We start from the raw sequence: 21083 nt of genomic DNA on the forward strand, positions 1-21083 counted from the left end.
GTAACGTAATTACTAAAATATAATTTCTGGCAATACTCATAACCAAAGTCTAAAATGGAATTAAATGGGACACAGCTAGTGTGTATTACATTTTGGGTTGTTTACATTTATATAATAGAAAGTGGCCTTTGATCTATGATGTCACAGGTCGGAATCTTAAACCTTAGACAGAGGCTGATTAATGTGACTGACTGACTTAGTTAGGGCGTCAGTATAGACATTGACCGGTATAGTGATGACATATTTTTGTTGGCCAAGAACTGGCGCCTGTGGTTCCTAAGAGAATTCGCCTATGGGATTTTTGCATTGGATTTTGGATGATTGCAGAAAATAAGCTGTGTCAAACACACATTTCTGATGCATACTTTTTTGTTCAGCTGCATAACCTTTACAGATGAACACCATTGTTATGAAGTTTGAAGAGTTAATGCAGTTGAGAAAAGTAAAAAGCTAACTTTATGCTATAACGAACTACACCGCGATGGGTTGATTTCAACAAGTCCCCAAATCTATAGGACCGTAGAAGTCGTCTGTCATGTAATACGACCAATAGGAGCGTTTCCCAAATTAGCGCCCCAACCAGGGAACGTGGAAATGCCAGTAAATCTTCACCCTGCAACGTCACACTGCTTGATGTGCTTACCAAGGTAAGTGGTAATTAACTATTAAGTTAGCTAGCTTGGACTTAGGTTTGGGTTAGGGGTCAAACGTCATTCGATAACAAACACACATTCACCGGATCCAGGTTATTTATACGTCCGCGAGAGGTCACTTGCATCTAAAATGTAAATATGGGTCGTAATTTGACGCTCGCACAAACAACCAGTGGAGTCGTATAGGTTGGAGGACAGGCTAGTTGATTTTGACGTCACGACTGTGCTTCATCGATCTAATCAGCGGTTTTGACAAGTTCGCGAAACCGTAGCTTATTAAGTTGTTTTTTAACCTAATATTTACAAGAGCACTGAAAAACATGACTAAAGGCTGTAAGGTGGATCAGAGATGAGTTCCCTGCGTGACAACATTTAATCTCCCCGACAACCACTGTAGTTTCAGTTAGCTATTTTTTAGCAACTGCCGTTTTAAGTTGTTGTTAGCTTCTCTGTGTTTCCCTCCCGTCTTGATTACCCTGATTGTCGTCACCTGTTTCATTAGTCTTACCTGTGTCTGATTACCCATGTCGATGAGGTCCCTGTGTTTCCTACCTTCTGTGTCGGTTCATTGTCTTCGGTCACCTGTCTCCTGTTGGATTGTGTTTGTGGTTGGACGTGTGTTCTTAGTTTCCTGTGCCTTGTGTTTCTCCGTGCTTTCGTCTTTCATTTTTGGACTTTCGAGATTCAGTAACTAAGTAAGTTTTTGCCTTTTTGTTTAAATAAATATTTTTTTTGTCCAATATCTGCACTTGGGTCGAGTTAGCTTTTTCAACTCGTGACGTATATCTCTCCATGGAGGAGGATAAAGAAACATTTCACGCCCGAACACCTCTGCTAATGCAAGTGTCGGCAACAGAGATAGTGCCAACTCTTTCATTCACCTGAGCAAAGCGTTGTCTTCTGCCCCACAGAATAACACTGAGGAAATAATAGACAACTGATGACTTGGGACTCATCCAGGGACAGACCAGGAATAAAATGAGACAGTACAGGAATCACTTCAAAAAACTGAAGACACTACAAGGGACCAACTTGAGACAGTCCAGAAATTAGCCAGGACAACTGGGGACACTTCCAGGAACCCATTTGAGACAGTTCAGGAACACGCTGAGACAACCTGAGACACTACGAGGGACTGGTTTGAGAGACCAAAGTTCAGGTTTGGGAAAAAATGATGTTTGACCCACATCCTACCTGTTATTATTGAGAAGGTAGGGTGTATGACCTTGTCCCGTCCATTCTTTTTGCAGTCTATGGCCCGGATATATGAATGCTAGGTAAGCAATCTAATAACGTTTACAGTAACGTAATTACTAAAATATAATTTCTGGCAATATTCATAACCCAAGTAAAAAATGGTATGGAATGGGACACAGCTCGTGTGTTTTAAATGTTGGATTGTTTACATTTAATTAATAGGCAGTGGCCTTTGATCTATGATGTCACAGAACAGAATCTTAAACCTTCGACAGAGTTGATGTGACTGGTTGACTTATAGGATGTCAGTAAAGACTTATATTGAATTGATTGACAATAGATTATACAGAACAATGTCAGAAGAAATTTCAAGAGGCTCATTGTTAATAGGAGTATTGGAAAGCAGAAACAGAACAAATCTTCAACAGCAGGGCAAACACAGTCTGGTGGACTGTGGGTCCCTGTTTCTTTCTCTCCAGCCATTTTTTGAAGCGTTGGATTTTTCAATCCGCTTCAGGCCAGATTATTATTTACTTACAGCAAAACAAACAAAATGAAAAAACAAACAAACAAAAGTTCTCTCTGAAAGTATGACTGCAAAAGCCATTGCCTATGAAATGAGAATATAACACTTTTTGAGTTTAACAACGCACATTGTTGGACACAAAATGAGGTTTCTCCATGACCCCTGTTTTGAAATAATGACCTTTGAATCTTAATTAAAGGTCACGTTAGAAGGTTTATATAGATAGATAGATAGTTTATTGATCCCGAGGGAAATTCAAGACATATCTCAGCAACAAAAGGGGCTATAGACATGGGAGTCACTTTTTTAGAGAGGTCTCTGATCAAAGTATCAAAACAACAAGGAGTGCTGCTAAATATGGTTATACATTTGTTAAAATACATTTTAACAAATGTATCAAATAATTTTTAAATATATGGTAACATGCGTTAACCATCCAATTAAACTCCTATTTATATCCTCAATTAAATATTACTTATTATTTGAGGGAAACGCTGAGATGTGTATACCTTTCTTTGAGTGAAATCACACAGCTTGATACAGACTGGTGCCACAATTGTAATATTTTAAGTTTCAAAGGGTTATAATAGGCTTACTAAAGATACATATATATATATATATATATATATGTATTCAGTGAATATGTCACACATTTCGTGTAGTCGTATTTGGATATTATTTATTGCATTGTACATAAACGGTCATTTTGGTCCGTATGTCTGGTGTTTTGCAAAGTGGGAACAAAATTAGGGTTGTTAAAACACTCATTCCTGACTCCCTACTATATAGTGTTGGGACTACCATATAACTACATAGTGAGTTTAATGTAGTGAACATGGACACTCAAATGTAAAACGTGCAGTGAAAGGAGAGCATTGCAATAATCTAGCCTGCTTGTTATAGGAGTGTGCATTAGTTTGTGTTGCGCAAGATTGTTGTCTTTTCTCAACAAGATCGAAGATTATCTTTCACTCATCGTCAGATAAGTGAAGAATTGTTTCTGTGTTAAATGCTCGGCAGAGGGAATAGTCTTATTCGCTCCGCTGAATCGTAATGCCTACTTCTAAAACAAAGATGATGCAAAGAAATACATTTTCTATTACCCTTAAGTTATTTTATTATCATAATTTATTGATCATAGTAGTGTCAAAATATCTTGAAAAGACCAGTTCACTCAATGTGCATACCCACATACTTTCACACCTTTAGCTGTAAGCAGCCCTGCAGATGGTCTTAAGTCTACTTGTTTCAGTGTGGTTGGTTCACTTTTTTTGAAGGGTTATCTCTCTGCATTGAATAATGGAAGTTTGCAGAACTGACATTCAAATAAATTTAACAGTAATTCAAATAATTATTCTTAGTTACTCAGCTCAATCAATAAATATTTGCTGAAGAAACTGTCCCTCAGGTACAACACTCTTGATACCACATCACTGCAGGGACAGACACTGCTGAGGTAAAGTTAGAAAGTATTTGGAGTTGAGTGAACGCAGCCCTTGCATTTGAAGAATAAAAATATAATGAAGTCAAAGAGAGCTCTGACATGATCTTTTGAGCAGCAAAACATCCTTAAAACCAGTTGTTAAAAGCAGAGAAGCAGCTCCCCTTTTCATTCATAATCATAATTTTTTCTATAAAAGCAAACAATACTTGGTGACTGGCTTAAGCCCCGTTTCCACTGAGCGGTCCGGCTCGGTTTGTCTCGGTACGGAGCGCATTTTTCGGGGTTTCCATAGACTAATCCCGGGAAAGATTCCCAAATAACTGATCCGTACTGTCCCACTTTTTGGGACCCTTCCGTTGGGGTGCCAAGAATATCAAGCAGACTCTAAAAGGTGGAGCTAAACACTGCAGTCCGTTGATTGGTTAAAAGAATTGTCACTTCCTGTGTGACTATACTATACTATTACTATACAGTAAACAAAACCCCGCCATGTTTAAACAATACACATCCGATTGTTTACGTCTACATTTCTCCTCGCTTCACACAGTCTTCTCTGAAACAAAGCTTGATTTAGTTTTTGTAATAAAGATCCACATGTCAGTGACAGAGTAGATGAACTGCTGGATGCCTTCCATCGTTGGTTTTGGTGCTGCTATCATATCACGCTATTTAGTGTATGTAGCGACTATCGTCATCCTGCTTACACGCCGCCTACCAAATAGGACACAAGCTGTGGAAACGCAAACGGGATCAGGCTCAATCGAACCAAACCGTACCTAACTGTACTGATCCATACCGGACTTCTGTGTGGAAACGGGGCTTTAGTGACTGGTAAGCTTTTACCAGTCCCTTTCATCAGGCTGTCGGTAAGGTACGCCTAAAATACTAAAAACATCCTTCTCTGTCAGTGTAGAAAGTGGACTGCCACCGTGCACCTTCAAGCTTCCCTGACGCACCACATCCTTGTTCAGTGAGTGCTCCGACAAGCTCATGTTTTTGGTCTTTGCTAAGGCCCTCATCGAGCGGTTAAAGTGTGCTGAGCCGGTGAAATACATGATAGCACAGGCAAACTCATTGTAAGGCACTACGATGATGTCCAGCCTCCGATGGCGTTGGCCGGGTCCTGGCAGTCGGCAAACGCCCATGTACTTCTTCTGCTCCCCATTGTCCTCATGGCTCACCAGGTCATCTGTCAAAAAGCCTTCAAAATAACAGTCCCATCAGAGACACAAACAAAACAAATGTGAATATGATGCAGGAGAATAGTATTAGTAAAAGAACCAAGCTTACCACTGTCATGGAGGCTCTGCAACAACTTGCTAAAAACGCCTTTGTGGGACTTGCCATCAGGATGAGTGATAAGCACATCAACATCTCCACATGTGGTCTTCCCTCGACGGTAGGAGCCACATGCCATCGCCACCAGCTGTGGGTCTAGAGCATGGGCAGCATCCACAACCTTAAAAACACCAGAGGACACACAAAAACATTTTTTTTTTAATTCATCTCAAGAGTGATGGAGTCTTTTGAAATCTTTAGATTCTCAATAACTGAAAAGTAGTGTTTACTTTGCACGCTCTCTTGTTTTTAATCACACCCCACAAGTACACTTTCAAAACAAGTCATCTTTGACGTGTTTCCAGACAAAAACTTGGAAGCAGGCTCTTTAAAGAATCACACATTACTTTTACAAACCTGAGGGAGTACACATGCTTTCATAATCTAGTTCATGAGCATTTTTTATCTGGCAGCTTTGTAGGAAATGGAAAATGCAAGAAATACAATATGAATACCACCACAGATGTACTCTGGGCTCGGGAGTGAACAGGTCTCTGGCTAAAATAAGATGCAGCACGATTCAAAAGTGAGTTTTCTCCTCTGGGATGCTCCACTTAGTGAGAACGCAGCCTGGTTTTTCCATCAGCTGGCAGTCAAGGAAAGGGGAAACAAACGTTTTCCTACTTCATGGGCTCTGCTTTAGAAACCTCTGTGGGTTTAAGTAGAGACCTTTCATTTTTTCTCGACAACACTCCTCTTTATACTTTATACTACACATGAAGACGTTACCACTTTCTCTATGGCTCCGGCTTCTTCTCGCGGCATGCGGTCCAGAAAGTCATCGTAGTGCTGGAGTCCAATCTTCTGAGTGTTGCTGAGGTGAGCCTTAGTGCGGATGTCATCCAATGTGCGAAATCCCTTTAAAGACAAATCATATTTTTAAGAGAATCTTTAGTGAGGGAAAAGAAAAAAAAGATATTTGGAAGACATTTGCTTTACAGAGACTCCTTGCTTTTTTTTGTCAACTGAAACAGGATTACATTCATGTCCCAACTTGGGCTGTCAGCCTAAACTTACTAATCATTATGCAATTTAATGCAGTGGAGGTAATTTAAATACAAATAAAATGCAAAAAAAGATTAACCGACGAAATTCAGCGATCAATCATGATTTAACAAATAATCGTCTGACAGCTCGTCTCAACACTATGACTGTCCACAAAACTGGAAGAACTGGTCATTCTTTTGTTCACTGTGATCTGTAAATAAGGTATTGATTAACTAAATCATAATCATCCATTAGAGATTTCTTCATGCATAGCACAAACAAACATTTAAGATAATAGGTTAATAAATATTCATTATGACGCGTCCTGTTGACATTAAGAGTTTGAATTCCTCAGCAGTGAGAGGGAGATCTGTGACATCCTTCTATGACGTCTTAATAATCACAAACTTTTCCAGCTCTTATCTGTATTTTCTGTCCGGCTATGATCCATGTGTAAATCCAGACTGTATTCATATGACATCTCACGATCATGGAACCATGTCTTAAACCACAAAGTGATGCAAAACATTTGTTGTTAATGAATCAATACAATGATAATCTCTAAAGAGAAAGTGAAAGCTTAAAGAAGGTCTTCTCAGAGCTTACACATAAGTGCATGTTTTTTTCTTTCCATTCTCACCTGTTGGTACCACAGCTGTGCAGTTTTGGCTCCAGCACCCCAGATGTTGGTAAAAAGCTCCAAAACAGGCACGGCCTCCCCGATGTGGTCGATCTTCCGCAGGTGACCGCTTTCCATGATCTCATCAATTTTGTCAGCCATCCGCTTTCCGATCCCTTGGATCTGGCAAGCCTCCTGAATCAATTAAAAAACCAAAGTTCTGAATTTGTGTTAAATGTAAATAAAATCAGAATGCGATGATTTGCACTGAAACTCCATATTCAGTTCAGAAACAAAGTATAAAGACAAGGTGTCACATGTTAAAAGTGAGAAATGTCATTGTTTTGGAAATATATGTAATTTAAATTTGAAGCCAGCAATATGTGCTTGTTTTTTTTAATTGGGAGAGGGACATGATTACTACTCTGATGTATTGCCTTTTGTGTCAACAACACTTTGAAAGTGTTGTGGGAACTGAAGAGACCCGTTAGCGTAATTATAACCATGTATAACACCTTTAAGACACACTCTGTCTCTACGTTACTAGAGGAGCGATGTCATTAGAAGGTAAAAAGGAGAAATCCTTCCAGCATCTTATCCAATCTCCCCCATCCCATTTTATCATCAATCAGTAAGGTCATTCAGCTGCTCTTTGTAAAGCAGATGGAGATAACACTTGTCATGAATTAGCCCTAAACAAATGATGGATTGATTGTATCATGGACAGATGCCTGTAACCGAGCTCCGACTTTCCTTTTGCCTCTCTACAGAGACGTGAGGATTCGTCTGGACATTATTTTGCTCATGTATGATAAACTAGTAAACATACAAGAGGGCTTTGAAATGTCAATGTGTAGTTTTAATAAACAACGAGCATTGTGAAAACCTTTTGGCTAACCTACTGCCTCTGACGCTCTCCAAAACACTATCAAAGAGGCTAAATAACTTAACCTTTAAAAATACTGCCTTTACAGTGATACAGCATGGCCGTTGGGTGAAGTACCTAACTGCCAAATTATATATAAAGCTACAAGTTACATAATGTATAACTTTTTACATGTATAAACCGTTTTTTTTAATCTCCCACTAACAAGCAAACGTGTAACTGATGTGAAAAAGTAGATGTTCACTGTCAATCTGTGTTGCCTGTATAAAAAAGGTCCTCCTCACTCCACTCTGCTTACGGAAATCAACAGCAGAAAAATTAAGAACTCTATTACATTATGCCAGTAAATATCCAGTGTTTCAGAGGCGATGTTGATGCCGTACATGCGCGCATGACGAGCACGTGAGGCAGAGCGAGCGACAGTTTACTGTTGCAGTTTGCCTGATGGCCATGAGGTGTCACTACATACGCAGTATTTTGAAAGTTAGCGCCTTTAACCGAGAGGCAAGTATCGCTCCAAAAGCAGTATCTTAGGTTCAGCATTAAAAGGAGCTTTTACAAAAAAGCAGCTTACCAATGCCATGTGCACTAATGCAGCCCCACAGCATTACAGATGATGGCGTATGAACTGTGTGCTGATAACAAGCTGCATAAACACTGCAGGGAACTTACGTTTCCTCCCTACATAACATTAAGGAACATCCCTGTAAAATCACCTGATATGACGTCACAGGCTTGTGGTAACTCTTCAGAGCGTTGACAGCCTTGGAGTAGCTGAGCGCCCTCCACTTGTCCCCCTGGTGTGTGTAGGCCTTGGCCAACACTTCTAATTTGTCCGTGAGGTGCTTGTTGAAGTTATTGGTTTTGGACTGAGAGGATTGGGCACAGACCCACTTCCCTGAGACCACCTTCTCAGCAGCAGAGTCTGGATGGGGGTCCAGACTGGGGCCTGGGGTCTCCCCTGTGGGGTGCTGGCCAGTGATGAGAGCTTCTAGGTCACCCTGAGAGACCCCGTCTTCGTCTCCTCGCACCTCCTCTGCAGTGTCAAATGCTGTCTGAGAATGACATTAACAAGAATTACAAAACCAAAATGTGTTTGTGTGTCTTGCTCTTTTCCTTCATTGTGCAAGAAATCTGTTGACGTTTTTCTGTATTCACAAGAAGTGGACCTACCTCCTCTATGTTCACCTCTTGCTCAGTTTGATCAGAAGCTGCGATAGCTTCTTCTGCAGGTTCGACACGTGGCAGCTCTTCTTTAATGCTTCCATGTCGTGTTCCAGATTCCCTAAGTGGACACAGCATGAACAGATTTTACAAAACTGATGACTCATTTAATAGAGAAACAACTTGACCACTTGTGCACTTTAATGTGAAGCCTTATAATGTTGTTGTACTATTGTATAATGACAATAAAGGCATTCTATTCTATTCTACCTGCTTCAGTGAAGTGTGCTAACAATGCCTGCGTGTTAAACATCATAAGACAGAGATAGTATAAAGTATAATTACTTACTGCACTAACATTTCTGGTAAAAGAAGACTGTAGCTGGCAACATCCAGAAGTTGTTTGTCACTGATACACAAGCTCAACCAACTGCATTTCACCAGCTGGACTCCAGAGGGCATACTATCCACTTTCAGCAGGCGCAGAGCTCTGTCTCTGTCCATGTCGTCATTAACCACAACATGAGTGACATTGGGACACAAAGAGCTCTCCGTCTGTCCTCCATTCTGCTGAATTTGTTTCTGGAAGATCTGGCATCTTGCATTTCCTATTCCAGCCGGCAGAATGTACACTGTGACACCATTAAATGTACTTCCTGGGAGAAGAAAGAGAGACACGTGAAAATGCAAATATGTGAATCTGCTGTTTTCAGAGTTTGTTTTTCCTTCTGGACACTTTTTTTTCAGGCTCTTGCACATCCTTTTCAATCTTTCTCTCTTAAGTACATGCACTACAAACTGTAACAACCTGTGGCTTCACATTCATCCACTTTCTTCTTTGCTGGAGGCACATCCTTTCCCTGAAACACTTTGGCTCTTTTCACTTTGGGAAAGGCTTTCATAATGCCATGTCGAGGTTCCATCTTGTCTTTTGAAGGGGCGTGCCAGTGGCCTGTGACAGGAAGTAGTATTAAGGTTATCTACAACTGTGGAGGAATAACATCCACAAATCTGAAAAAAGAATTGAGTTGACACTTATACAGGGTTATACTTACTTAATTATAACATTGATTTACTGTGTTTACTTTAAGATAGTCAAACTGTTTGATACTTCTTGATACCATATGTTTGAAACAGACACGTGCAGCAGTTTGTCTGCAGTTCATTCGACAGTACCAGATACTGCAGTATTCTTTAAGTTGCCATGGTATCAAAACAGATACGGATATTATTGGATTTTTGCTTACATATCAAATTGAAGTTTAAAATTCTGGTATTATGATGATGCTATTCAGAGTGGAGACGCGCTGCCCCTTACATTATTTCTACCAGCTATAAATACCTTCAGATGTTTCAAATCAGTAATAGGAAACCAATGGACTGTAAAAATATTTTAAAAAGTCCTACATTCAAAATGTTAATGAAATTTGAACATTTTATCACCTAGATATACTGAGGGATTAAACATAACAGCAAGCCTGTCTGTAAATACATTTTTGTCCTGGTTTATAATTACACATGTAAGTTGCAGAGTTAGCGAAGAGCACCCAGACCAGTATTTTCTTGAGGCGTCTACTCTAGTTAAGGATGAGAGTATTCTTACTCCTTAAATGACGATCAAATCATGTGATAAATACATAAAGTACACTTGATAAGTATAACATTAAAGACAGACATACAGACACTACTGATCCAAATATAAGTTAAACAGCAACCTAACCTACGTGTCTATCACAGCTGTCAGATAAATGAAGCACAGAATCAAAAACTGAGCTCACCACACCTACATGTTGTCTGATATGACTTCAAGTAAAAATAGTGCAGTAAATATCTGAAGCAAAGTAGAGACACATACAACAGTTTGAGTGTTTACAGCTTTTCTGGCAAACAAAGTAAATATTAAAGCAGAACACAGTAATAGCTACTTTAGCGGGAAAGTATCGGAGCTGTCGCTGCTCGTGTCGTGCACATATCGATCCAGCTGTTTTTTGAAAGAGAAGAAATAAACCTGTAAAGGAACATGATGTTAGCTTATGCTAACGTTTTTAACTGTCGGTATATGGACTCTTTCGGTTATCATTATTTATTTGAAATATAAATATAGCTATAATAAAGCCAAACATATCAACACAATTGTACATTGAAGGTAAAACAACTAAATAAATGTTAACTTTTTTTTTCTTACCCCTGTCGTAAAGGAACCATACAAAACACAATCGAACAATTTTTAAATACTTCACTTCCGGGTCAACTGTTTCGGGCTCATGATTTTAATTTGTATTTTTAATCTGTGGATGTATATTTAAAATTCAAAACTATATTTTATCTTAGTTTATTTAAAAATGTTTATAAAGATATTGAGTTGTGTTATTTCAGTATATATTGTATTCTTGTTTAGTTGATGTTTACCTCCGTTGCCGTGGTTACCATTTGCGTCCGGAAGTGGCTCTGTTCTGCAAGACATATTTAGAAACATGGCTGTGCAAAGCTGGATTGACATCCTGAAATCATCAAAGAAGACCGCCTTGATACATGATGGTGAGTAACTTTGAGGGAGGACTGTTTTTTATTTAAGTAGACAGATTTATTTTTGTCTGATTCTCTCTTCATAATATAGGATGATTTTTGTCACTTAGATCGCGAGCTAGCTGACGAGCTAGCCTGACGTTGCCAGGCAACAAGAACAAGACACAACTGAGATATGTAGCACATTACACAAGTTACAACAAAAGACCATAAAACACTTACAAACAGGAATGGATAAAAAACAGTATGTTGTTATAGACATGGTGCAGTGTGACTGTCTGGGGTTTGATCTTAATTGGGGTTAGCAGCCCTGCTCTTCTCTTCATACAGTTAACCTTTATCAATCTACACTTGTTCCTGTTAATTAAAATCCCATCTTTTGTATTTCTGTGTTAAATGCTTCTGTTGCTGTCTGATAGGTCTCAGTACATGTTTTTTTTTAGGTTTTGTATTTTTGATCTTTACACACCCCTCTTCCAGGAAAGAGAAAGATCCACTACCTCTTCAAAGATGGAAAAGAAATGGCAGAAGAGTATGACTTGAAAACAGATGAACTTATTGGTAAGCAACAAGGTTTAAAGTTCTTTCGTGGCAGCAATCACACAAAGTAAATGCGGACATTTTGAATTTCTTATTGATTAAATCTAAACTTTTGGTTCTTTTTAGTACGGAAGTGGCACAGTAAAAGCACGCTTGGAGCTCAGGGCCCATGGGAGGTCGAGGTCGGGGAGACATTCCCAGGCCCTGTCACTTCTCTAGATACAGAGGTGATCAAGGAGAACTGTTCCAATGTACGTTTTCTTCTTTTATCTGTCTGTTGGAAGTATGAAAGTTGTATTTAATTGTTTCTGTTTGTTCATGTAAATTGTTTTTGGAGAAAACAAACTAACAAACTGTTAAGACATGAATGTTCCTGTGTCCACAGCCGGTGTTCATGCGTAAAGACTCAAAGAGCAGTTTTCAGTGGAGAATTCGTAACCTTCCCTACCCTAAAGATGTCTTCTGTGTGTCTGTGGAGCCGTCTGAGAGATGCATCGTTGTGAAAACCTCAAACAAAAAGTAAATATGCTCCAAAACACTGTTGTTGTTTTTCCATTCTTTTGGCATACACTCGACAATGTAATCATTGTGTGCTACCTATAGATGGCACTGTTTACAATACGTTTGTTCTGGAGTGGCGTTTGAAACCCATGACATCCTCTGCATGTATTCCCAGGTATTATAAGAAGTTTGGCATCGCTGATTTGGATCGCATTCAGCTGCCACTGGACAGCTCCGCTCTCAGCTTCACTCACGCCAATAACACTTTGATTGTCAGCGTAAGTCCTCCACAACAATGAAAAAAGACGAATCAGTACTTCTAATGTTACCAAATAAAGATGTAAGCATTAAAGGCGGCTAATAAGATGTGTTTAAATCTTAAGTGTTAAATTGCATTGAGCAAATCAGCATCATATCATGAATCTGGACATGCACATGAGCCTGCAAAAGTATCTAAACTGAACATCCTGAAAGTTGTCTCCATTACTTGCGTTAAAGTCTATTTAAACAATGTCTGTTTCCATGCTGTTGGACTCTGTTTGTGACAGAATATTAATGGGAATTAAAACACTATAGATTTTTGTCTTTGATTGATAACTGCAGTTTTCCTTATTTGCACTTACTTCCCTCTTACACTCTTACTTCCCCCTAAGTATTTCCTAGTTTCAAGAATTTTTTTTTTTTTTGCAAGTATGACTTGTTCTTTTACCATTTGTGATATTTTGCGCACTCGTTCAGCGTCTGCACAGTGAAGGATTTGCTGGAGGAGGACGGGGAAAACGGTGAAGTAATTATTTTTCTTCTCTGTGGTCCAGTACAAGAAACCCATGGAGATTTTAACCCTTGAACGCGAGCTACTGAAGGAGCTGAAGAAGCTGAAGGGGACCGGTGACGGGGACGTGGACTGCAAAACTCAGTGAATTCAGAGTGCAGAAGTAGGAGAATAATTCTGTTGCGTGCATTTAAAGCAGACCTTGATCGTTCATTTTGCAGTCACTTTATGCTCTCTCCTGTTATATTGTGGAACCCTGCATTTTATGAATACTTTTTCACAGTGCCTTTCCAATGGTCTCATGCTTGTGTTTACAAATTCAGGACTAATTAGTAGAGTTATCAGTGTTGAAAGTTGTCCTGCCATTCAAGTTTGATCAGACATATTCAGTTAAATAAAAAAACAGTGTGTGACGTCTCTAAACTATTTTTCAACGTTTTAGCTGAGAAATAAATGGTTTTCCAAATGTTTGATGTCAAAGAGAGTTATTCACATTCATAGAATTTAAGATGGGACCAGAACAATGTCTATTTTTGCTTCCTGTTACCAAACCTACAAGGGAACAATTTTGATGGGGGTCACATAACCTACCACCCCCACCTTTCATGGATGTCCTTGTAAAACACTCAAAACACACAATGCCTCATCCCTGTTCGTTCCAGGGTCACTGTTACGAGCACATCCCATTTGTGTTAACTGAATACCCTCATGTTCCCTGCATGTAGTGGGCCACCCTGAAAGCCATTACAGCAAGCAAGCTATAGTGTTACTGTTTTCCCTTACAGCGTCGTGTCACTCTGACCCTGTGGTCTCCAACTAAAAGCCCAAACACAAGTAAGAAATAAGTGCAATATATGCAGGGCTTTGTTACCACTGTATTCCATTTTGTATTAAGACATAAAGACATAAGGTGTTTCATGCTTTTGATTTGTTTTAATTCTGTCTGATTTAAATATGACAGAAATAATTGTAAAGACACTTCAAGGTATTTGGTCATGTGTCTAGTTTTTCAAAAAGTTCAACTAAAAAGGCACAAAAAAACCCGTTCCAGTCAGAAATACTTAGACAGTGGATAAAAAAAGAACGCTGCTGTGTAAAAGAGACAATGGCATTTAAATACAGATCATTTCAACCTTTGTGATTCCTTGCATTTTTTGACCACTTGTCCAAACCCAGAGAGCAAGTGCAAAAAGCAGAGACAAAACCACAGTCCTCTCTCACTATTGTGCTTTGTCTTCTTCCAGATGGAAAGAATAGGAATACCAAAAAGCATCTTAAACCCCGCTCTGTCCTGTTGTTTTGCAAATTCTGATGTTTTGTTTTTGCGTTTCACAAACAAAAACACATTCCTACATACTGGATAAGGTATTGTTTGGGAATTTCATCTGACAAGAGTTGTGGTAGCACTACGTTAATATATCAGACGTGTAAAGTCCTCATTTCATAATTGTTTTATAGTCTTCAGAAGTGGCGCTGCTGTCAAAACAAACTCATGCAGAAGCTAACAAACGAACAAATTGGACATCCAGCTCATGCACTGTGAGAGCACGGAGTCCCTCTGTTCGGGGTCTTCTTCCTCCCCTGTCGTTTGGCCTCTGATGGTCATGCTCAACTGCTTCTGGGAAGAGGGTTTCTTTTCTGCCTCCCTTTCATTCCCGAATGCCTCTTCCCAGCCATTCCCCCTCTTTCAGCCGATGCCACATTTTGCCACACAGGCCCCGATGCCCCCCCACCCTCTCCTTACCCCTCCCTGTGTGACTGGCTTCTTTTTGATAACTGACCCCTCCTCGTGTTATTATTCGAACCCACTATTGTATAACATGCCCTTTTATATGAGGTTTCACAAAGGGCCCATTTGATCAGAGGGTTACGGTGTGCGATCGTGAGAAATGCAACTACATGGTGGTAACCTTTGTTTGGGCCAAAATGGTGGGCTGACCTCATCGCTTTTAATGCATAGCCTGGGCCATTCAGGCCCAAGTCTCACTTGCTGAGCACATTGAATTCAGTAGCCTGTCACAGATATTGCCCCTCAGTTATCTGGGTCTCCAGTTTGAAGAAGAAGAAGAGAAAAAAACTGTTTTTGGGGGCGACCAACAATGTATGCTAGCTTTCGGTCCCAAAACAACCACACAAGAGAGCCAGGCAGCTGGAGTACGGGTTCTTTAGTGGTTTTAATATACACTCTACAATAAATATTTCCATCATTTGACACCATTTACATTTTTACAGTAAAAATATATTCATATATGTAAAAAAAAAAAAAAGGGTTAAAATGGCCTCCTAAAGGCATAAAAGCATGTCGACTGAGACTCAGATGCTGTAACTACAAGTTCCACTGATAGCTGCCGTGTCTCTCTTCATTGTACCCCATTAAAGACTCGTTAATGACTCTTTGTTGCTGAGCTGGCAGCAACTTCTACCCACAGTATTCTTTTCTACAAATGAAAACATAGTTGAGCTTTTGTGTACATTAATCCTCTTTGATTTCATCAGAAATTCTCTCCTAAATCTGAAATAACTAACAGATTAGATAGTCAATGTTTACATACAATCCAGTAGAAGGAATTACAGAGTACACAAAATGAGGCAAAATATGTATGGGCACTTGACTGTTACAGTTAATTTCTCTTGTAGTGGTTCTTTTGTGCTAGTTTGTCCACAGTTTTTCCTCCGTGGTTTCAGTCCTCAGCGGCCCCCTGAGCGCTGATGATGGGAATTTTTAGTCCGTTTGCCTAAAGGATGCACGGGGACAGCGAGAGGAAGGACATCAAACGGCCTCCTCTCGCTCAGCAAGTGCCCCCTTGGTAGTCTCTTCATGAAGTGAGCCTCCCTCTGGTGCTGCTTGGTCTTGGAGGCCTTCCTTGGACGGCCCTTGCGTGTGAAAGCCATGTACCAGCCCTCGTACTTGGCGTTCTGGAGTGCCGTGTAGTTGTTTTCCAGAACGATCTCAGTGAAGATGCAGTCTTTGCCTCGTCCTTTCCTCTGGGAAAGAAAAAAAAAAGTGGGAAAACTTATTTTGTCCGATTTCCAGGGAGTTAAACAGCGTCTTTATTTCCAATCATGTATCCTTAGAAACCTCACGGGGCCTGCTCTGAAAAATCTCAAAATTAAATTTGTTCTGGCTTCAAATGTGTCTCAACATGTCGCCATGAGCTGCATGTCTGGAGTAACATTTCCAAGAAATAAACAAAATTCAAGATGTTGCTGTAGTCAAATGCAGCCACAGAACTATGAATTCCAGATTACCTTCCCGATCAGCTTTCCCCTCTTGTTCATACATATGTAGTATCCCGTCTTCACCCCTTTAATACGAATACGGCTTCCAAAAGAGTCCGTCTCCACCTCCAGTTTAGCTGCACAGTCCAAACAGAACAAAAATAATGAGATGACATGGTGCAAGCATGCAGATTATGATGTTACAGTGAGTGAGACAAATGAGCTCTGCACATCTTTCCAGTGAATATATCCTTTTATGTATGCTTGACACTGTAATAAAGTGGAATTACATCATAGCATTTTTAAATGGCATTAAATGGCTTTGAAAGGATCAGGACCAGTGGACGAGGATCATGACGACCACGTATAAAATTCACTTTTAACCTTTTAATGTGCCAGTAGCCTCCTTTAACAATGGCATGCAAGCTGTCCAAAATAGCACCAAATGATAGTGATTTTGCACAGTGTGATTGTTGTTGAATGTCCGTAAATGCCGTGCTGTGATTCAGTTCAGACTGGGGATAAAGGAGAGTGAGAATACTGCGGTTAGGGACACAGCCACAAGCACAGAAGAGCGGTCAGGTTTGGGCTGGTTACAAAAGTGACACCCACTTAGGACGTGCAGCCAATGTGTGCATGACTGACTGACTGACTCTCTCTCTCTCTCTCTCTCTCTCTCTTTCTCTGTCTGTCTGTGCCTGGGTGAGAATGTGTGTGTGTAGGCTGAGAAATTTAAAAGACAAAAGAGCACACAGGAGAGGCAAGGAGAGGAAAAGGTATAAAGCGAAGATGCTGACTTCACCACTCCTTATAAATTGAGTCATACGTTGAGTTGTATTGCAATGAAAATTCCTCATTAAATCAGCCTCCAAGAGGCAGGCATCAAGGAGTGGATGGATGGTGGGTGGATGTGAAAAAAAAATCCTTTGGTGACAGGGATTCTGTTGCCTTTAGGTCACCTAATGTTGATGCAGTAAAAAATAAATACAATGGTCTCTCTCTAAAGTCTTACATAACAGGTAGGCTAACAATTAACTATAAAACATGGCCTTATTAAGACTATTTATTATGTTTGAAATTGTTGCTATTGTTTCTCCCGTTTCTATCAATTTCTTCCACTTTAAATAAGTATAAACTGCTATTTAACACAACCTCATGAAACAGTGCATGTAAATAAAAACCCTGTTTGTAAGGTGAGCATGTGTCCAATTTGAACGTTTTGAAGAAGGTTTTAAAGTATTTAAATGTGAGAAACGATAACCATGAGCTGTCAACAGCTTTCACTGCTCTGGCCGTCCTACATGGAGCTTTGACTAAAGTTGTTTCATCATTTCAAAGCCAATAAAAAAATGGCCTCCCTGAGTGGATTAACATATGTGAGCTTTCATTCAGCTATTTATAACTATGCATAAAAAATTGGTTTATACAAGCCACTTCAGGTAATTGTAGTAATTAATTTAGCATGAAATTCAGAAGGTAAATTCCTGACGTATTTAAATAACGTTTTCTCGAGATATGTTTATGTTGTAAAACCATCTAACAGCTCCCTATTAAGACGAAAATTAGTCAAACGAACTGCATGTTTATTAAATTAAAACCAGTCTTATTGACTGAAAAACGCATTATTATCACTCTTTCCTGGCGTCTTTCTCACCGTGCACTGCTCCATCGTCTCCGTTGGCGTTGACCCTCTTGTTGGCCAGGACCTGGACGTGTTTCCCGCTGGTGCGGCTGTAGAGCTGGTAGGTTCGTGTCAACCTGCGGCTCATTCGGTCCGACAGCCGGCTCTGCTCCGTGACATGGTGCTTGAAATTAGGAGGAGACTGCTCAGTGTTCTGCCGGACGACAGGAAACACATGTCATGGAAGGTGAAATAACTTTTTAATGTCGTTTATTGTTAGCCTACTTTATTTTTATAACTCGGGTAAGTCTGAGAAATGTCAACTTTGAGGAGACTTAAAGTTGCCAATCAAAGAGCCAAGGCCTGGGCTCACAGTTAATCATGTCATTCAACACATACTCGTTTACCATCTATCTTGTTTTCTGTCATTTATTTCAATGGATAGCCTGATGTAGACCTTTCTCTTTGGAGATGCTTTCATGGACCCTCGGGGATGACATTTCTCTCTGATAGGTTGTTTTTACCACCATTGATCTTTCACCTCTTCTTGACTTCTTTTTTTCTCATTTCAGCCCTTCTCTATCCACATGTGTTTTAACAATCACTTCAAGGCTAGAGCTTACCTCTTTTCAAGATGTTTGAAATGTTGCCAATTGCCATAGCACTCGTAATAAAATGTTTTCATTGTTATTGCAGCCTATTGCAGATGTAGACACACTGAACTATAAGCCGCTAAGCAAGGCGCCTGCATACCTGTTAACTTTTACCTTCTTAGTTAGAGAACTTTATGCAACATTAATGTTTTTTATTGAAGCGGAAATGTGAGTTACCTGTGCGTAAAAGCAAAGCGCCGTGAACTGAATTAACCTAAGGAGAAAAAAAGAAATATTAAATCATGAGTTAAATTCAACAAGATACAATGGCTTTTGTACAATGTTTACACAACTTTACTTACAGATAACCCAACCTCGATGTTCTCAGCCTCATCTTGTAATAGTCCAAATATTGCTTCATGAATACTCCGCTGAGTCGGTGCTGGAAGCTCTCGAAAATAAAGTTCCTTCTGATGGGGATTTCAGCTCTGTTTTATCTCCCTCTGGTTACACATAGAAGGTGATAGCCATGGCAATTAAGGGATCCACAACTGGAAGGTTCCCACGCAGGTAAAGGATCCACTCTCCTCGCTACAATAAAAAAAAGTCTAGGAGATATAAAGGCGCTCCGGAGCAAATCCACACTGAAAGTCCGGGAGAAGTGTCGCTGTCACCGAAAGAGCTCCATCAGATCCTCCTCTTGTCAATCATTCTCTCGGTTAAAACGGGTCCTGTCTCAGGTTTCATGTAAAAAAGAAATCCTGCCCGGCTTTGTTCGACAGAACAGTGCCGACAATTTTTAGTTTTACGCACGGATCTTTACGCATCAGCCGTCAGATGTTCACTTCAAATATCCTGAAAGTTCGTCATTAAATGAAAAAAAAAATCCCAGGAGTAGCTGTATTTGTTTTTCTGTGCAGTTAAAGCAGTGATGCTACAGCTGTCCGTCTGTAAGATGTACAGATAGTAAAACTCCAACGTCAACCATCCTCCTACACGTGTGTTTCTTGCGGTTGCCTCAAGCGCACACAGCATCTGTCTCCCTCTACATTTAAATACTTAAACTTGCGGGAAAGTCAATATCCTCGGCGAGAGCAGGCGGAGCGTTCAAGCTGGAGCCAGTCTGAAACTGAATACTTATTAAAACACTTTGCATGCGAGTAATTGCTTACAAATCCTCAAACACATAATCAAGAAGTTGCATGTACAGTAATTTGACAACCTTTGAGATAAAAGATAGTTGAAATGCTTTGAGTTAACTCCACCCAAAATACATCTTGATTCTATTTAAGAAGTAATTAATTATCATACTTGTGTTTCTCATCAATGCAAATGTCATGATGTTACTTTATCTTCATCCTTGTAAAATCCTAATGCATTTTTACAAGCAGAGATGTCCACATGGGAAATGATCTGGCATGTCTTTAAGAAAATCTATACTTTAACCTATTCCCTGACTGCAGGCTCGAGGTTGTTTGGCGTTCCCTCAGGACAAACCTCAATGTAGTTTTTCATCCTACATATGTAAGTAATACATGTTCCATGTGAACACATGACACAGAATGGTTTTCACATAACATCTAAAGCATTTGCTCTGGATACAAATGCTCTCTTGCTCATAATCTTTCTTCCATAACTTTTCTGAATCCTGGTTTTCAAAGAGCTACTGGTTCCTGGCCTGCTGCATATACGACTGGATTCATACACTACAGCATGCAATTGTATATTGTAATTATTCTGTATCAATAAAGCAGCAGGGCTTACTTCAAGAGAACACCTCAGACAGACAAGAGAGATGGGACAGAGATTTTTTTTAAAAACTCTGGTTGTCAGAATCTATAAACTTCCTAATTTGAGAAACCACAGTTTTTAATGAGGAAAAAATAGATATGTATAACGATCATGAATAAGCATCACACACACACACACAGCAGATGAAAATAAATACTCATGTGTAGCCATAAGTAAGGTCCTTTACCTGCTTTTTGTAAACATAACGATGAGCATGGTCTTGTTACCTGCTCTTTTGTTAATGTTAACAAACAGTAAGGTCCTTTACCTGCTTATTGCAAAGTGTCTCGAGATAACATCTGTTATGAATTGATGCTACACAAATAAAGATTGATTGATTGATTGATTGATTGATGTGCAGAAGGGCTCTGCACTGAATCCAGTTTGTCATTACTGGGATATGACCCATTACAATAAACACATGGGGATAGTCTGACTTCATCGCAAAAAAAAAGGAAAAAAAAGTAATCAATCAGTGCTTACTCACTCAGCATGTGTTTATCGCACATATTGGATAAAGGCCTGAGTGTTTTTCATGCTTTCAAACCATTTGGATGACATCAGATAAAGCAACAGCAAACTATCAGCTAACTATTTTAGTGTCTGTTAAGTTGAGGAAAATAAAGGGGCTTTGGGATGTTTCAGGAGGGACTTCATGCAAACACGTGTAGTGAACATTAAGAACAGCAGAAAACCAAAACAAACT

The 21083-nt window shown here is 39.7% G+C and overlaps 3 protein-coding genes across 5 annotated transcripts; 1 reads left to right on the forward strand and 2 right to left on the reverse strand.

Moving 5' to 3' along the window:
- Positions 1-3468: 3468 nt before the first annotated feature.
- On the reverse strand, positions 3469-11156 carry poll (polymerase (DNA directed), lambda). 3 transcript variants are annotated; one of them, XM_079334450.1, is made up of 9 exons: positions 11000-11156; positions 9623-9766; positions 9173-9470; positions 8824-8935; positions 8367-8705; positions 6786-6959; positions 5888-6016; positions 5111-5279; positions 3469-5021 (listed from the first exon to the last, which is right to left on the reverse strand). In XM_079334450.1, the coding sequence occupies exons 2-9, from the start codon at positions 9735-9737 to the stop codon at positions 4660-4662; spliced, it is 1698 nt and encodes a 565-aa protein (XP_079190576.1). In that variant the 5' UTR covers positions 9738-9766; positions 11000-11156; the 3' UTR covers positions 3469-4659. The 3 variants fall into 3 exon arrangements, with proteins under 3 accessions (XP_079190576.1, XP_079190577.1, XP_079190575.1); XM_079334451.1 differs by having other exon boundaries at positions 8839-8935; positions 9164-9470; XM_079334449.1 differs by having other exon boundaries at positions 9164-9470.
- A 77-nt stretch (positions 11157-11233) lies between these two features.
- Positions 11234-13619, forward strand: dpcd (deleted in primary ciliary dyskinesia homolog (mouse)). Its single transcript, XM_079334479.1, has 6 exons — positions 11234-11352; positions 11821-11901; positions 12007-12131; positions 12266-12399; positions 12557-12659; positions 13197-13619. The coding sequence occupies exons 1-6, from the start codon at positions 11289-11291 to the stop codon at positions 13299-13301; spliced, it is 612 nt and encodes a 203-aa protein (XP_079190605.1). The 5' UTR covers positions 11234-11288; the 3' UTR covers positions 13302-13619.
- A 1605-nt stretch (positions 13620-15224) lies between these two features.
- On the reverse strand, positions 15225-19604 carry fgf8b (fibroblast growth factor 8b). Its single transcript, XM_079337981.1, has 5 exons — positions 18949-19604; positions 18824-18860; positions 18027-18207; positions 16403-16509; positions 15225-16138 (listed from the first exon to the last, which is right to left on the reverse strand). Exons 1-5 carry the CDS (start codon positions 19005-19007, stop codon positions 15842-15844), a joined length of 681 nt encoding a protein of 226 aa, XP_079194107.1. The 5' UTR covers positions 19008-19604; the 3' UTR covers positions 15225-15841.
- Positions 19605-21083: the final 1479 nt, after the last annotated feature.

The sequence above is a fragment of the Symphodus melops genome (assembly GCF_947650265.1).
Source record: "Symphodus melops genome assembly, chromosome: 2".
NCBI lineage: Eukaryota > Metazoa > Chordata > Actinopteri > Labriformes > Labridae > Symphodus > Symphodus melops.

Excerpts from the sequence above, each read along its gene's own strand:
- dpcd (XM_079334479.1), top strand. The coding sequence starts at position 11,289 with ATGGCTGTGCAAAGCTGGATTGACATCCTGAAATCATCAAAGAAGACC. Across the intron at positions 11,902-12,006 it reads GAAAACAGATGAACTTATTG|TACGGAAGTGGCACAGTAAA; the intron begins GTAAGCAACAAG and ends GGTTCTTTTTAG. Across the intron at positions 12,400-12,556 it reads GTGAAAACCTCAAACAAAAA|GTATTATAAGAAGTTTGGCA; the intron begins GTAAATATGCTC and ends ATGTATTCCCAG.
- fgf8b (XM_079337981.1), bottom strand. The coding sequence starts at position 19,007 with ATGAAGCAATATTTGGACTATTACAAGATGAGGCTGAGAACATCGAGG. Across the intron at positions 18,208-18,823 it reads CGCTTTGCTTTTACGCACAG|AACACTGAGCAGTCTCCTCC; the intron begins GTAACTCACATT and ends GTCGTCCGGCAG. Across the intron at positions 16,510-18,026 it reads AGACGATGGAGCAGTGCACG|CTAAACTGGAGGTGGAGACG; the intron begins GTGAGAAAGACG and ends TGGACTGTGCAG.
- poll (XM_079334449.1), bottom strand. The coding sequence starts at position 9,737 with ATGGAACCTCGACATGGCATTATGAAAGCCTTTCCCAAAGTGAAAAGA. Across the intron at positions 9,471-9,622 it reads GGATGAATGTGAAGCCACAG|GAAGTACATTTAATGGTGTC; the intron begins GTTGTTACAGTT and ends TTCTTCTCCCAG. Across the intron at positions 5,280-5,887 it reads CCGGAGCCATAGAGAAAGTG|GTTGTGGATGCTGCCCATGC; the intron begins GTAACGTCTTCA and ends GGTGTTTTTAAG.